General features: G+C 42.8%; 1 protein-coding gene across 2 annotated transcripts in view; it reads left to right on the forward strand.

Annotated features, from left to right (window-relative positions):
• The window catches only part of ACOXL (acyl-CoA oxidase like), a 328,413-nt gene that overhangs the window by 156,050 nt on the left and 157,481 nt on the right, over nucleotides 1–14,882 (forward strand). For both annotated transcript variants that reach the window (XM_086328295.1, XM_086328296.1), the window contains exon 11: nucleotides 8,181–8,297. In XM_086328295.1, coding sequence (XP_086184421.1) covers nucleotides 8,181–8,297 — 117 coding nt within the window. The remainder of the gene's footprint in view (nucleotides 1–8,180; nucleotides 8,298–14,882) is intronic.

Consider the following 14,882-nt stretch of genomic DNA (forward strand, 5'->3'; position numbering starts at 1 on the left):
CCATTTCCTCCTCCAATGCATGAAAGTGAAAAGTGAAAGTGAAGTCGCTCAGTCGTGTCCAACTCTTAGCGACCTCATGCACTGCAGCCTACCAGGCTCCTCCGTCTATGCTCCCTGTGCAGGGGGCCTGGGTGTGATCCCACATGCTGCAACTAAAGATCCCACATGCAACAAAGATTGAAGATGCCACACAGTACAGCCAAATAAGTAATAAATAAAGATATATATTAAAAATAAAGCCAGCCTAAAGCCTAAGACATCAGTGTCAGCCCTAAAGAGAACTTCAGTCACTTGGCTTTCATCTCCTCACGCTTAACCTCAGTGAAGGAGAATCCTGGAGAGTGTTGGACCTCAGTGTATGTCTCCTTCCTCGTGCTGCGGTTAGACTTGTGTCTCTAGGATGACAGCAGGCTCTGGCCAGCTCTCTGGGCAGGCAGGGTGCACGTGGACCCTACAGCTGCCATATTATGTATGGAGGGCAAAGAGGAGAGATGGGTCAGCCCTCTTGCTTCCTCACAGTAATGACCAGAGCACTGGGGGCTTCTGCAGTACTTCTGCAGTGGTGTTGATGATACAAGATTTCACTCTCTGTTTATATGATTTTTAAAATATAGGAAAATAACAGTGAAATCATTAAGCCACCACAGGGAGTTTCAGCTGTAATTTATGGCTCACGTCTCCCACCATTGTAATTTTGTTTTGCATTCATTAGGATGCGAGTTTCTTTAGAGAAAAATCACAAGGAGTCACAGTTCTGACGACTAACATTAACCAGTGTGTTAATCATAGATATTACTAAGGCTGTAATTCTGAAAAGTAAGTTAATTTCCCTTGTGTGGGAACCACCTGAATAACATTTAGGTTCCTCTAGAGGGTAGGCTGACTGTCTCTGGAAAGAATCTGCTGCTTCCATGGCAACATGCTGTGAAGGAGGGCTCTGCCCACATTGCCTCCTCTGGCTTCATTTTGTCCATCTTGTCCCTCCCTGGGATTTGGGAAGAAGAAAGTTAGCTGGTGTTCTTGGATGCATAGGAAGGGCAGGTGCTTTCCGAACGGTTCACGTGCTTTCCAACACACACACACACATACACACACAATTTTTTTCTAGCATATTAGTTGACAGTTTGCTTTCTTCTCTGTCAGAAATTTCATTATCTTTAATTCAGTGTTGAGTGGAGGAGACTTTCCTCTTCACCCTGAAAATCTTTTTTACGGCAGTCTTACTCATGCGGAATAGATGAGTGCTGTGTTTGAGTGAAAGAAAACAGAGAGTGTTTCTTTGAGGAACTTTTTACATGGCTTTCCTAGATCAAGGATGAATAGAATAGAGGGTAATCCTAGGAACCTGGGATAGCAGTAGTGACCGTGGTGATAACACCTGCCACGCCTTGAACACCTACTATGTGTCAGGCATAGGCAGTGTCTCCGTTCCTCCTCACTGTCGTCGTTAGTCCTGAAGAACCCAAAGTTCAGTCAGCCTGTCTAAGTCATTCAGTAGAAAATGGTAAGTGTCAAGAGTCTGTTTGAAAACCAGTCTGATTCAAAGCCTGGGTTTTAAGCCTGTGTCTGACCTCCCCTCCTGTGATGCCTGGGATGACATGATGTTGACTTTGTCCCATGATGGCCTCCCCAGGGGCAGCCAGAGACACCAGAAGACAATGAAAACAAACTCAGAGAGAGGGAGCCAGGTTCTCTGGGGTTTATTGTGAAGGGGTTTGAGCTCCAGTGTGTTGGGTCGGACCCCTTTTGCTGATGTAGTTGAGCCCTCAGAGAAGAAGCGGGAGTTGGTCAGCCTTCAGATCCAGGGTGACCCAGGCCTGGCTGTCCCTGCTCCTTCACAGTGAGGGTTACTATGGCTACAGCCCATTGTAGAAACGGTCTACACAGCAGAAACATGGAGGCAGAGTCATAGGGTTGCTCTGCCTTGTGTGGTGTCTTATCTGAAAGGGATGTGGGGGTCTCCACTGGGGTCATCCATGTGCAGATGGGAAGAAGTGGCCTGATTCCAAGCCCATGTGATTCTGCAGCCTGCTCCCCTGGGTGCTGCGCTTCTGGTTCTAGTGGATGGGGTGCACAGTCTTTGCAGCCTACGATAGGAGAATGTCAGTTCCCACCAGACTAGGGTGGACCATGACTTCAGACCCATGGGTTTCCTATTGGAGAGGGTCTTTAAATTCCTGGGTTTTGATTTGATGTAACCTTTGATAAACGGAAAAAAAGTAACAGCGAAAGCTCTTTATCTCTGCAGTTTCCAGCAAGAAAACATGGACACTAGAGTCTGTGTTTGTGCCCTTAGGATGGCAATCCCTCTCTATAGACCTTTGGACCCTAATACCTAAGTACCCTCATTTTTTCTGTATCTGAAACATTCTGGTGTTTAAAAATGGTCTTTGTCACTGACCCCATCATAACCATTGAGGATCATCTGTTTTTTTCTCTGGTTGAGTAAAAAGCCCGCTAAAAAGTGTGAGGAAAAAGGTGTCTGGAGGGTGCAAAAGGTATTCCTTGGGAGCTCTACAGGATTGGATGGGCACTTGGAGAACTCTTCTTTGGAACCATGTTGCATATTTAATCACAACCAAGGCTACTATTGGGGCTTCCCGGTGGCTCTGTGGGAAAGAACTCACCAATGTAGGAGACATGGGTTTGACCCCTGGGTGGGGAAAATCTCCTGGGGAAGGAAATGGCAACCCATTCCAGTATTCTTGCCTGGAAAATTCCATGGACAGGGGAGCCTGGTGGGCAAGAGTCAGACATGACTTGGTGACTAAGCAATAACAAGCGTAGGCTGATATTAAAGAGGCACTTATTTATAGACTACATACATGCACCTTTTCCATCTCTCCTGCAGATGGATTGAAAATTGACCATTTGAAGAATGACACCTAAAACATGGTGGAGGTCTCATGGAGAGGCTGATATTTCAAGGCAGGATTGCTTTGTCAGAGCTTCCAGGCAAACTACTAAATGTTCATCTAATTAAAAACACACACACAAAACACAAAAACCAGTGAGAGTTGTGTGCAGTCTGAACCCTTTCATGTTCCCAAACTTGACACTGGCGTGGGGTTGGGTCTGGTGAAGTTTGGGGCTGGGAGTCCGGCGTCTGTTTCATGCATTACTGGATAAAAAGCTGCTGGGTTTAGGGACTTCCCTGGTAGTCTGGTGGTTAAGACATCCCCCTCCAATGCAAGAGGGTATGGGTTTGATCCCTGATCTGGGAGCTAAGATCCCATATACCTCGTGGCCAGAAAGCCAGAACATAAACAGAAGCAATATATTGTAAAAAATTCAATAAAGACTTTGAAAATGGTCCACATCAAAAAAATCTTTTAAAAAATGTAGCCAGGTTTTCACATCCTGGTCAGCCAGTTGAACTCAATCTGCCAGGTCCAACTGGTGCTATTAAAATATCCTGCTTTGGGAACTCTTCTCAGTACTCTGTACTGACCTATATGGGACAAGAATCTAAAAGAGAGTGGATGTATGTAAATGTATAACTGATTCACTCTGCTGTACAGCAGAAAGTAACACAACATTGTAAATCAACTATGTTCTAATGAAAATTAAAAAAAAATATCCTGCTTTGTAAACATATTTTCCCTCTGGGTTCCTATGTTCAGGAACATCAGAAAGAAGGAGAGAAACAGAGTCAGATGGGCTGTGGGCTCTCTGAGAGGCTGGGGTCTCTACTGGGGCCAAATGGGGCACAGTGGTCACCTGTGGGATGCTCACAGGCTGCCTTGAATCCTGTCTGTGGCTGAGTTAGTTATTAAACGAGGGCGGGTGGCCACAGGGAGTGAGGCTGGGCCTCAGGAATCTGCCCAGCTTTTGTCCGCAGAGGTCAGCCTTTGACAGCCGAGAAGCAGGGATCTGTCCCCTGGCAGTAGGGGTGTGAACCAGCTTGCACCCCCAGAAGTCTCAGGATGAAGGACGGGGGGCCAGCCATAGAACTCCTCTCTTCTAGTATGACCAGCTGTCATTCAGAGCAGGCTGATGCAATGATGCTCCAGAAGCAGGAAACCTGCAAAGCAATTATCTTTTTAGTAGGTCACTGGCCTCCTCTGGGAGAAGAGACCAGAGGGAGAGCTGGGGAGGCGGGCAGCCTGTGTCTCCCCAGAGGCTGCTCGTGTAGTAGCTGCGTGGGTGATTAATAGCTGTGTCACTTCCCATGAATGTTGCTTTAAGCGGCTGTGTTCAAAATTGAGTGGGAATGAAATAAAACAACCCCCAAATAAATGTTTCCTCCAGTCCTTATGAGTCGCTGGAATCCAGAAATAGCTTTTCCAATCTATCATTTTAAATGGCATCGTTCACAGCCCTCTCACATGGATACTGTGATGCACACTCTTTTTTAAAGACCATGAAAAATTTGAGCTCAGTGACTTTGGGGTTGTTTTCTGGCCCTGAAATAAAATGATGTTTATGGAGAAAAATATAGCCTTTACCTGGCTTTTTAAAGAAAAATAGTAACCCAGTGGAGGAAAAGGATAGGAAGAATTTTATGTCCATATAGATCATAAACAGGAAGAGTAAAAATGTCTGGCAGGCAGTAATTTCTGGCCAGCTGCAGGGATTCTGGTCTGGTGAGCCGTGTTCAGGGCAGTGTGCCAAGGATGCTGGCAACCAGAGGACCAGCCTGGACCCTCATGGCCCTCAGTGAGGTAGACTGGGGCCTGAGGCAGGGTGGCAGGCAGGGCTCCTGCTCCTGCCAAGCCCTCTCAGAGTGCAAAGTCTTGAGGCCACCTCTCTCTGCTGCCTGTGTTGGAGCCAGGCTCCTGGCTCCGGGTTTGACGGTGGTGATCTCAGGGATGACTCTGGCTGCATCTCTGGGCAGAAGAAGAATCGTTAGCTTTGAGTGTCGTCTTTTCACCTGGAGCAGCCACAGAACACACGTGATGGATGGGATGCCAGTGAGAACGTCCTGGCTCAGTGCACAGGAGGACTATCGGTGTCTTGGGCCAGAGAAAGGGGAGGAAAGACTGGGTGCTGCCTGCTTTCCACCTACTCATTTCTTTCCTTCTTTTTTAAAAAAATATTTATTTATTTCACTGTACCAGGTCTTAGATGGGGCACACGGAATCCGATCTTCGTTGCAACATGCAGGATCTTTTTCGTTGCGTCATTTGAACTGTTAGTTGAGGCATGTGGGATCTAGTTCCCCGACCAGGGATCAAATCCAGGCCCCCTGCATTGGGAGCTTGGAGTCTTAGCCACAGGACCACCAGGGAAGTCCCTCATTTCTTCTTTTCTTGTCCTTAGAAGAAAACCCAACCCCAGACCAGCAGAGGGTGGGCTCTTGGGCATAAGGACAAGGTAGATTACTCATCTTATTTGCTTCCCCCATCACAATCGTAAGTGCTTACTTCCCACTCAGTACTCCAGTGTCTCCCAGCTGGGCTTTTATCAGAACCTCTGTGAACAAGCAAACATTCCAAGGAGACACGGAGGGATGAGAAGTGGAGGAGTCAGGTGTATTGCTGCTGGGAGATGGCAGGACCTTCATCATCTGTCACCTCGCTTTCAGTCTTTCCCACCCACTCACACCTGGCCAGGCTGGGACACCCGAAGACAGGACAGGCCTGCCCTTGGTGAGCTGTGAGTCTGGCCACGGGTGCTGTTTTAAAGCGGTTGTTGTTCAGTCACTCAGTCGTGTCTCACTCTTTTGCAGCTCCGTGGACTGTAGCTCGCCAGGCTCCTCTGTCTGTGGGATTCTCCAGGCAAGAATACTGGAGTGGGTTGCCATTTCCTTCTCCAGGGATCTTCCCAACCCACAGATCAAACCCGCATCTCTTGCATTGGCAGGCCATTTCTTTCCCACTGAGCCGCAAGGGAAGCCCCAGTTTAATATTTTATATTGAATAAAATATAAGTGTAAGGAAATTGGTTAGGTATCTAGCAATATGTTTAATACCCCCAAAAGTTAATGATAGATCATACATTCTAATGTGATATGATTTTATCCATGCTGTGAAATGTTTAGTTCTAGCCAGTTAAAGGAGTGGGGACAAATGGAGTTTGTAGAATAACCTGACACTACATTGGTACCAGTTTTTGGTCTATGACTGACTTACTGGTTTCAAAATGATCCAGCCAAAGCTGTCGTCCTACTGACTGTCGGGCTCGCTTGGCACTGTGCCCTGTTGCGGTCGGGATGGATGGAGGGCGTGGGCAAAGGCTGGGGTCATGTTCCTTGGACAGCCATCTGCAGATGGTTGGACCGGGGAAGCTCTGCTCATAGGAATGAACCTGTGCTCACAGTGGGCCCTCGAGTGCCTGTGTTGGGTCTGTTTTCACTGCCTCATACTCATACGACATGGTCAGGTTCTAAATTCTAGGTGCCTTATGAACTAAAAAGATCATAGTGCCCTTCTTTTAATTACAAATAGTAACAGTATTATTATTATTTAATATATATAGTTTTTGGTTGTGTGGGTCTTAGTTGTGGCATACAGGAGTTGCCACATGAAGGATGTATGTTTTAGCTGAGGCATACGGGATAGTTCCCTGACCAGGGATTGACCCCTGGTCTTCTGCATTGGGAGCAGCGAGTCTTAGCCACTGGACCACCAGGGAAGTCCCTGGGAACAATATTAAAGCATGAAATTATAATAAAAAGATCAAATATAAAATTTAAAAAAATTGCCATTTCCTCTTCTTCCTTGAGTAATCCAGTATTCTTGCCTGGAGAATCCCATGGACAGAGGGACCTGGCAGGGAGCAGTCTGTGGGGTCACAAAGAGTGGGACGTGACTGAGTGACTAACAGCAGCAGCAACTGACGGACACCTTCATTGCACTGGAGCTGCAGCAGGCTGCCCGTTGGACGGCCTCGCGTGAGTGCTCCTGTGTATGTGTCCACAGGTTTGTGTGCGTATGTGCATGTATATGTGTGTGAGATGTTTCAGAAATAACATTAAAGTTGGGTTGTCCACAGACAGGAGGCTGCCAAGCCCAGATTGTAGAGCATCAGTTTGCACGGAGCAGGGGGTGATCTAGACAAGCCAGGCTCTATGCAGCCATGAGATTCTGTATGATTAATTGCTGGGCAATGTCTGGGGACCATCCTACCCCACTTTACAAGCGGCTCAAAGCAGGGCCTCTGTTCACCCCTGCATAGCTGCATCAGAGAGAAAGGCAGCCAGGGCTTCCCTGGTGGTCCAGTGGTTAAAACTTCTTGCAGTGCAGGGGGTGAGGGTTCGCTCCCTGCTTGAGGAGCTAAGATCCCACAGGAACCAAAACATAAAACCAGCAATATTGTAACAAATTCGATAAAGACTCAAAAAAAAAAAAAAAAGTTATAAAAAGAGAGAGGGAGAGGCAGTGCTGTGCGCAGTGCACAGGGTTTAAGGCAGGATCGACAGATCGCCTTTCCCACGAGAAACTCCAGGGGGATGCAGTTGGCTGAATTAATGACCTGCCTGCGAATCTGACAGAAGCACCAGAGTTCGTTGCCTCCTCGTTGAGTCCTTTTGAAATATGTTCTAGGGTATGTCAGAAACTTAGTAAAACTGAATAATTAATGATCACAAGGCACTGGGAACTATAAAATGCCATGTAAATGTTAAGGTGTAAAAATTACTCTGTGTATTAAATAGATAACTTTGCTGTAAAAATTTCAATGGCAGGAAGGTTAATTTCCAGAGGAGGTGAAAAGCTTTTTGTTGGACTGTCTTCAGAAACTCTCGATATCTTGTTATCTTAACTCTGTTTTAGAAGACTCAGGCATTCTGTTATCTGAAGTTGCTGTTCAGTTGCTCAGTCGTGTCTGACTCTTTGTGACCCCCGGGGCTGCAACATACCTTTACTATCTCCCTGAGATTGCTTAAACTCATGTCCATTGAGTTGGTGATGCCATCCAACCATCTCATCCTTTGTTGCCCCCCTTCTTCTCATGCCTTCACTAGAAGATCCCAGCATCGGGATCTTTTCTAACATGTCATTTCTTTGCATCAGGTGGCCAAAGTATTGGAGCTTCAGCATCAGTCCTTCCAATGAATATACAGTGATTATTTCCTTTAGAAATAACTGGTTTGATCTCCTTGCTGTCCAAGGGACTCTCAAGAGTCTTCTCCAGCACCATGTTAGAAAACATCAATTCTGAATTATTTAAAGGCAAATGAGTGGGGTGATGTTGCCTGTTAGATTTTGGTAAAGTTATGTTTATTTGCTTCTCTCTAGCCGGAGGCAGTTTGGACCCAAAGCCAGGGAAGAGGTCAAGATTATTGAGCACCAAACGCAGACCCTGCGGCTGATGCCTCATCTGGCCACTGCCTTGGCCCTGACCTTCGCCAGCAGGTGAGATGGCTCCAGGGGTTTGCCCTGTCTCCAAGTGAGTCTGTGGTTTCATTAATAGGTGGGACAGGAGAGGTAGGCAGAGGCTTTACTTTTTTTCCTTTTTTCTTAGAAATTTTATTATTTTAAAAAGTTTACTTGTAACTGAGAAGACATCTAAGAGTCCCTTGGACAGCAATGAGATCAAATCAGTCAATCCTAAAGAAAATCAGCCCTGAATATTAATTGGAAGGACTGATGCTGAAGCTGAAGCTCGAATACTTTGGCCACCTGATGTTAAGAGCTGACTCATTGGAATAGACCCTGATGTTGGGAAAGATTGAGGGCAGGAGGAGAAGGGGACGGCAGAGGATGAGATGGTTGGATAGTATCACTGATTCAATGGACATGAACTTGGGCAAACTTCAGGAGATGGTGAGGGACGGAGAGGCTTAGCATGCTTCAGTCCATGGGGTTGCAAAGAGCCAAAGGCGGCTTAGTGACTGAACAACAGCAGCACTTTTAACTGCAAACACAAAAAAGTCTGTGGTTAAACTCTAGTGTCAGGCTAAACCTGACATCTGAATCTTGATAGTCTGTGTATCCTGATGAACAGGAGCCATGAAGAATTTGGGAAGACTCAGACTGATGTTTCTCTGGAGTTTCTGAAAGAAACAGACTCAACCCATTAAAATTTTTCCACCTCTGAAGAAGGTTCTGTTTATACTACTATTTTCAAAACTAGGGCAAGGTGTGCACCCTGATGTGGCAATGGCACCCCACTCCAGTACTCTTGCCTGGACAATCCCATGGACGGAGGAGCCTGGTGGGCTGCAGTCCATGGGGTTGCAAAGAGTCGGACACAACTGAGCAACTTCACTTTCACTCTTCACTTTCATGCGTTGGAGAAGGAAATGGCAACCCACTCCAGTGTTCTTGCCTGGAGAATCCCAGGGACGGGGGAGCCTGGTGGGCTGCTGTCTATGCGGTCGCACAGAGTCGGACACGACTGAAGCGACTTAGCAGCAGCAGCAGTGATGCCCCATCACTATTGAATAAAAGAGCAGTAATTGTGGTATCAAGTCACAGAGAACTTCACACTTTACAGCTGGCTCTTATCTATGTCTCATAAGCCCTAGATGTTGTCTGGGCAGTTGTATGTCATCACCACATTGTGAATGTCAGAAATTCAGGGATTTGCCTGAGACTGTGGCTCAGTGGTAAAGTCTGCCTGCAGTGCAGGAGACACAAGAGATGTGGATTTGATCCTTGGGGAATGAGTAGGTATATGTCTAACTGTATAAGAAATTACCAGTTTTTCAGAAAGTTAGTACCATTTTATACTCTCTCATGCAATGTATAAGTGTTTCCGTTGCTCTGCATCCTTGCCAGCCATTGTTATTCTAAGGTTTTGTCTGTTTTGTTTTAATTTTAATTTTTTTTGTCTTTCTAATAGGTATAATTTTATTACCCTAGTAAATAATGAACTTCCCTGATAGTTCAGTTGGTAAAGAATCCACCTGCAATTCAGGAGACACCAGTTTGATTCCTGGGTCCAGAAGATCCCCTGGAGAAGGGATCTCCAGGCTACCCACTCCAGTACTCAGGCCTGGAGAATTCCATGGACTGTGTAGTCCACGGGCTCACAAAGAGTCAGACACGACTGAGCAAAATGATGCTGAGCATCTTTTCCTGTGCTTGTTTTTGCCATCTGTATATTTTCTTCGGTGGAGTATCTGTTCAGTTCTTTTACCCATTTTTAAATTGGGGTGTTAATTTTTTTTATTGTTGAGTATCAGAGTTTTTTATATATTCTGGATAGAGTCTTTGATATCATACATGTGATTTGTAAGTGTTTTCTCCTGGCTTGTCAGTTTTCTTTTTATCCTCTTAAAAGTGTCTTGATTAGAGCAATAGTTTTAATTTTGATTTGATTTAATAGCTTTAAATTTTTAAATTTGTCTTGGAATTGGGTAATGTGAGTTTTGCTTTCTCAGAATTGTTTTGGCTCTTAGTGCTTTTTGCCTTTTTGTACACATGTTAGAATCATCTTGTAAATATCTACAAGATGGCTGACATTTTGCTTGACATTGTGTTGAATCTATAGATCAAATTGGGGAGAATTAACTTCTTCATGTTGAGATTTCCAGTTCATGAACACTGGGTTATCTCTCCATTTTAAAAATTATTCTTAGATTTCTACTCCAGTGTTTTGTAGTTTTCAACATAAAGATTCTGGACATGTTTTGTTATATTTATACTTAAGCATTTTACTTTTCTTTGCTGGCACTTATTTATTTCTAGTATATAGGAATTACTTTAGTACCTTGTCTGTAGAATTTAATATATATGGGATTCTTCAGATTACCTATTTCTTCTTGAATGGATTTATTTATTTCATCTAATTTGCCAATCTATAGCAATAGGGCTGGTTTTGGTATTGCTTTGTCATCCTTCTAATACCTGTGGAATCAGCAGTGACTTCTCTCTTTCATTCCTGATTTTTCTTTTTGGTATTTGGTTTTGCTTTTTGAAATGGATTTCTATTGGAATATAGCTGCTTTACAATGTTGTGTTGGTTTCTACTGTACAGCAAAATGAATTGGTCATGCAAATACATCTATCCCCTCAGCGTCGAGTAGAGTTCAATGCCGTGTGTTATACAGCATGTTTTAATTAGTTATATAAATATATACATATTTATATATGTATATTTTATATACATACATACATATTTATATATGTAAAAACTTATACAACTAATTAAAACAAGCATTTTAATTCGTTATATAAATATATACATGTATATATACATATATAAATATGTATATATTTATATAATGAATTAAAATACACATATAATAAACACATATTTATATATTATATATTTATGTAACTAATTTGTATCTATTTATATATTATATTTATGTATAATTATATCACTGCAGATGGTAACTGTAGCCATGAAATAAAAAGACACTTGCTCCTTGGAAGAAAAGTTATGACCAACCTAGACAGCTTATTAAAAAGCAGAGACATTACTTTGCCAACAAAGGTCCGTCTAGTCAAAGCTATGGTTTTTCCAGTAGTCATGTATAGATGTGAGAGTTGGAGTATGAAGAAAGCTGAGCGCTGAAGAATGGATGCTTTTGAACTGTAGTGTTGGAGAAGACTCTTGAGAGTCCCTTGGACAGCAAGAAGATCCAACCAGTCCATCCTAAAGGAGATCAGTCCTGAATATTCATTGACTATTCAGCACTGATGGTGAAGTTGAAACTCCACTACTTTGGCCAGCTGATGTGAAGAATGGACTCATTGGAAAAGATCCTGATGCTGGGAAGGATTGAAGGCAGCAGGAGAGGGGGACGACAGAGGATGAGATGGTTGGATGGTGTCACCGACTCAATGAACATGAGTTTAAGTAAACTCCGGGAGTTGGTGATGGACAGGGAGGCCTGGCGTGCTGCAGTCCATGGGGGTCACAAAGAGTTGGACACTGAGCGACTGAACTGAACTGATATATATATAGCTTTATATATATCTTATACACAGTATCAATAGTGTATTTGCAAAGCAGAAATAGAGACACAGATGTAGAGAACAAATGTATGAATACCAAGAAGGAACTGGGGGGGGTCTGAAGAATTGGGAGACTAGGATTGACATATACATTCCTGATATTTTGTTCTCTCTCTCTGTCTTTCTCTCCCCTTCATCAGTTTGCATAGGTTTATCAATTACATTGTTTTTTCAAAAAACAGATTGAATGCAATTGATTTTCTCTATTGTTTTTCTGCTTTCAATTTTATTGGTATCTGCTTCAATGTTGATCCTAGGTAGCATATTCAAAAGCAGAGACGTTACTTTGCCAACAAAGGTTCGTCTGGTCAAGGCTATGGTTTTTCCTGTGGTCATGTATGGATGTGAGAGTTGGACTGTGAAGAAGGCTGAGCGCCGAAGAATTGATGCTTTTGGACTGTGGTGTTGGAGAAGACTCTTGAAAGTCCCTTGGACTGCAAGGAGATCCAACCAGTCCATTCTGAAGGAGATCAGCCCTGGGATGTCTTTGGAAGGAATGATGCTAAAGCTGAAACTCCAGTACTTTGGCCACCTCATGCGAAGAGTTGACTCACTGGAAAAGACTCTGATGCTGGGAGGGATTGGGGGCAGGAGGAGAAGGGGACGACAGAGGATGAGATGGCTGGATGGCATCACTGACTCCATGGACGTGAGTCTCAGTGAACTCTGGGAGTTGGTGATGGACAGGGAGGCCTGGCATGCTGCGATTCATGGGGTTGCAAAGAGTCGGACATGACTGAGCGACTGATCTGATCAATGTTGATTATTTCTTTCCTTCTGTTTGTTCCGCTTTAATTTGTTCTCTCTCTCGTAAGGTTAATTTGTTCTCTCTCTCTATCTCCCAAGGCTTTGGGACCTTCCTTCTTGCCTAATCATTAAGTACAAAATTTTTTCTCTAAGCCTCACTTTAGCTACATCCCTCTGCTTTTGATATGCACTATTTTCATTTTCCCTTTCATTCAGTTCAAAACTTCTGCTTCGACTTTGGTTATTTAGAAGTGCTGTCCTAGTACTTCTAGTACAAGAATATCTTATGCAAGATTCTGTTCTTTCAAATTTAAGGCCCAGAACACACACACACAAATCTAATAAGTTCCACGTTGTGAAGACTGTGTCTTCTGTTATAGTGGGAGGATGGTTCTATAAATGTCAGTCAGGTTAAGCTGGTTTATTCTGCTCTGCAGACCATGCACATCCTTACCGATTTCCTGCCTCTTGTTCTTTTTCTTTTTGTTTCAGTTATTTTATTTTATTTATTTATTTATTTTTAAATTTTATTTTATTTTTAAACTTTACATAATTGTATTAGTTTTGCCAAACATCAAAATGAATCCATCACAGGTATACATGTGCTCCCCCTCCTGAACCCTCCTCCCTCCTCCCTCCCCATACCATCCCTCCAGGTCGTCCCAGTGCACCAGCCCCAAGCATCCAGTATCGTGCATTGAACCTGGACTGGCATCTCGTCTCTTACATGATATTTTACATGTTCCAATGCCATTCTCCCAAATCTTCCCACCCTCTCCCTCTCGCACAGAGTCCTACACAGATTTGCCCATTTCTTCTTTCAGCTTTATTAGTTTTTGTCTTTAGTATTTTGCCATTTTTAAGATGCATATACATGTAAGGATTATTGTATTTTCTTGGACAGTTGATCCCTTTATCATCATGTCATTTTTCTCTTAATCCTTGAGAACATTCCTTGTCCTGAAATCTATTTTGTCATATTAATATATTACAGCTACTCCATGTTCCTTTGACTTAGTGTTTCATAGTACATCTTTAGCATACCTTTGTTTTTAACCTGAATATCCATTTGAAGTGGGTTTCTTTATAAAACAGAGGATAGTTAGGTCTTGAAATTTTTTTTTTTAATCTAACTTGAAAATCTCTGACTTTTAGCTGTTGTGTTTAGACCAATTGCATTTAAAGTGATTGTTGATATGTTTGGATTAGTAGACAGCTGATTCTGTTTTTTCCATCTGTTTTTTTGTTACTTTTCCCTTTTTTCTGCCTGCTCTTAGATTGAATGAATATTGCTTATTATTCTGTTTTGTCTCCTTGATTGACATTATTTATACTTCTTTTGAAAACATTTTAATTGTTGACCAGGGTTTACAGTACACATCTTTAGTGAATTAGAGTCCACAGTAAACTATTATCTTGCCTCCCCTGTGGTGTAAGGACAGTGTATTCCCAATTCCTCCCTTGCATCCTTTTTCTGCTATTGTTGTCACACAATTTACTTTAAAATATGCTGCAAATATGCAGTGCATTGCTACTGATTTTCTTATACATAGTCATGTTTTAGAGCAATTAAAAATAAGTAAAATAGATTTTTTTTTACCTTTCTTTATTCAGTTGCCAACATTGTTAATTTACTTGTGTAGATCCAAATTTCTAATTGATACCATATTTGTTCTGCCTGAAGAATTTCTAACATTTCTTGTAAAATAGGTCTGCTAGCAATGAATTCACCCCATTTTTTTGGAGAAAGTCTTTATTTCTCCTTTTTTTTAAAAAAGACATTAGCAGTATACCCAGAATTCTGGGTTGATAGTTTATTTTTCTTTGAGCATCTTAACAATGTCACTGTATAGGCTCATTTTTTTCCATTTTATTTATTTAAGTTGAAGTACAATTGCTTTACAATGTTGTGTTAGTTTCTGCTGTACAACAGCATGAATCAGCCATGTGTATACGTATTTCCCTTCCCTCCTGGGCCTTGCTCACACCCCACCATCCCACCCCTCTGTGTTCTATAGGCTTCTTGATTTCTTGATTCTCATGAAAAAACAGCGGTCATTTTTCTGTCTGTTTCCCTGTATTCGCAGTATATTCCCACTTGAACTGCTTTTAAGAGTTTCTCTTGTTCTTTGATTTTCAGGGTTTGATTATGTTGGCCGAGGTGTGGTTTTGTGGTTTTGTATGTCTGTGCTGTTTGGAGTTTGTAGAGCCTCTGGGATCTGTGGGTTGAAGTTTCTCATCAAATTTGGAAATATTTTGGCCATTATTTCTTAAAATATTTCT

The sequence above is a fragment of the Bos grunniens genome, chromosome 11 (genome assembly GCF_055505025.1).
Source record: "Bos grunniens cultivar Pamir isolate PY7600 chromosome 11, Bosgru_T2T1.0, whole genome shotgun sequence".
NCBI lineage: Eukaryota > Metazoa > Chordata > Mammalia > Artiodactyla > Bovidae > Bos > Bos grunniens.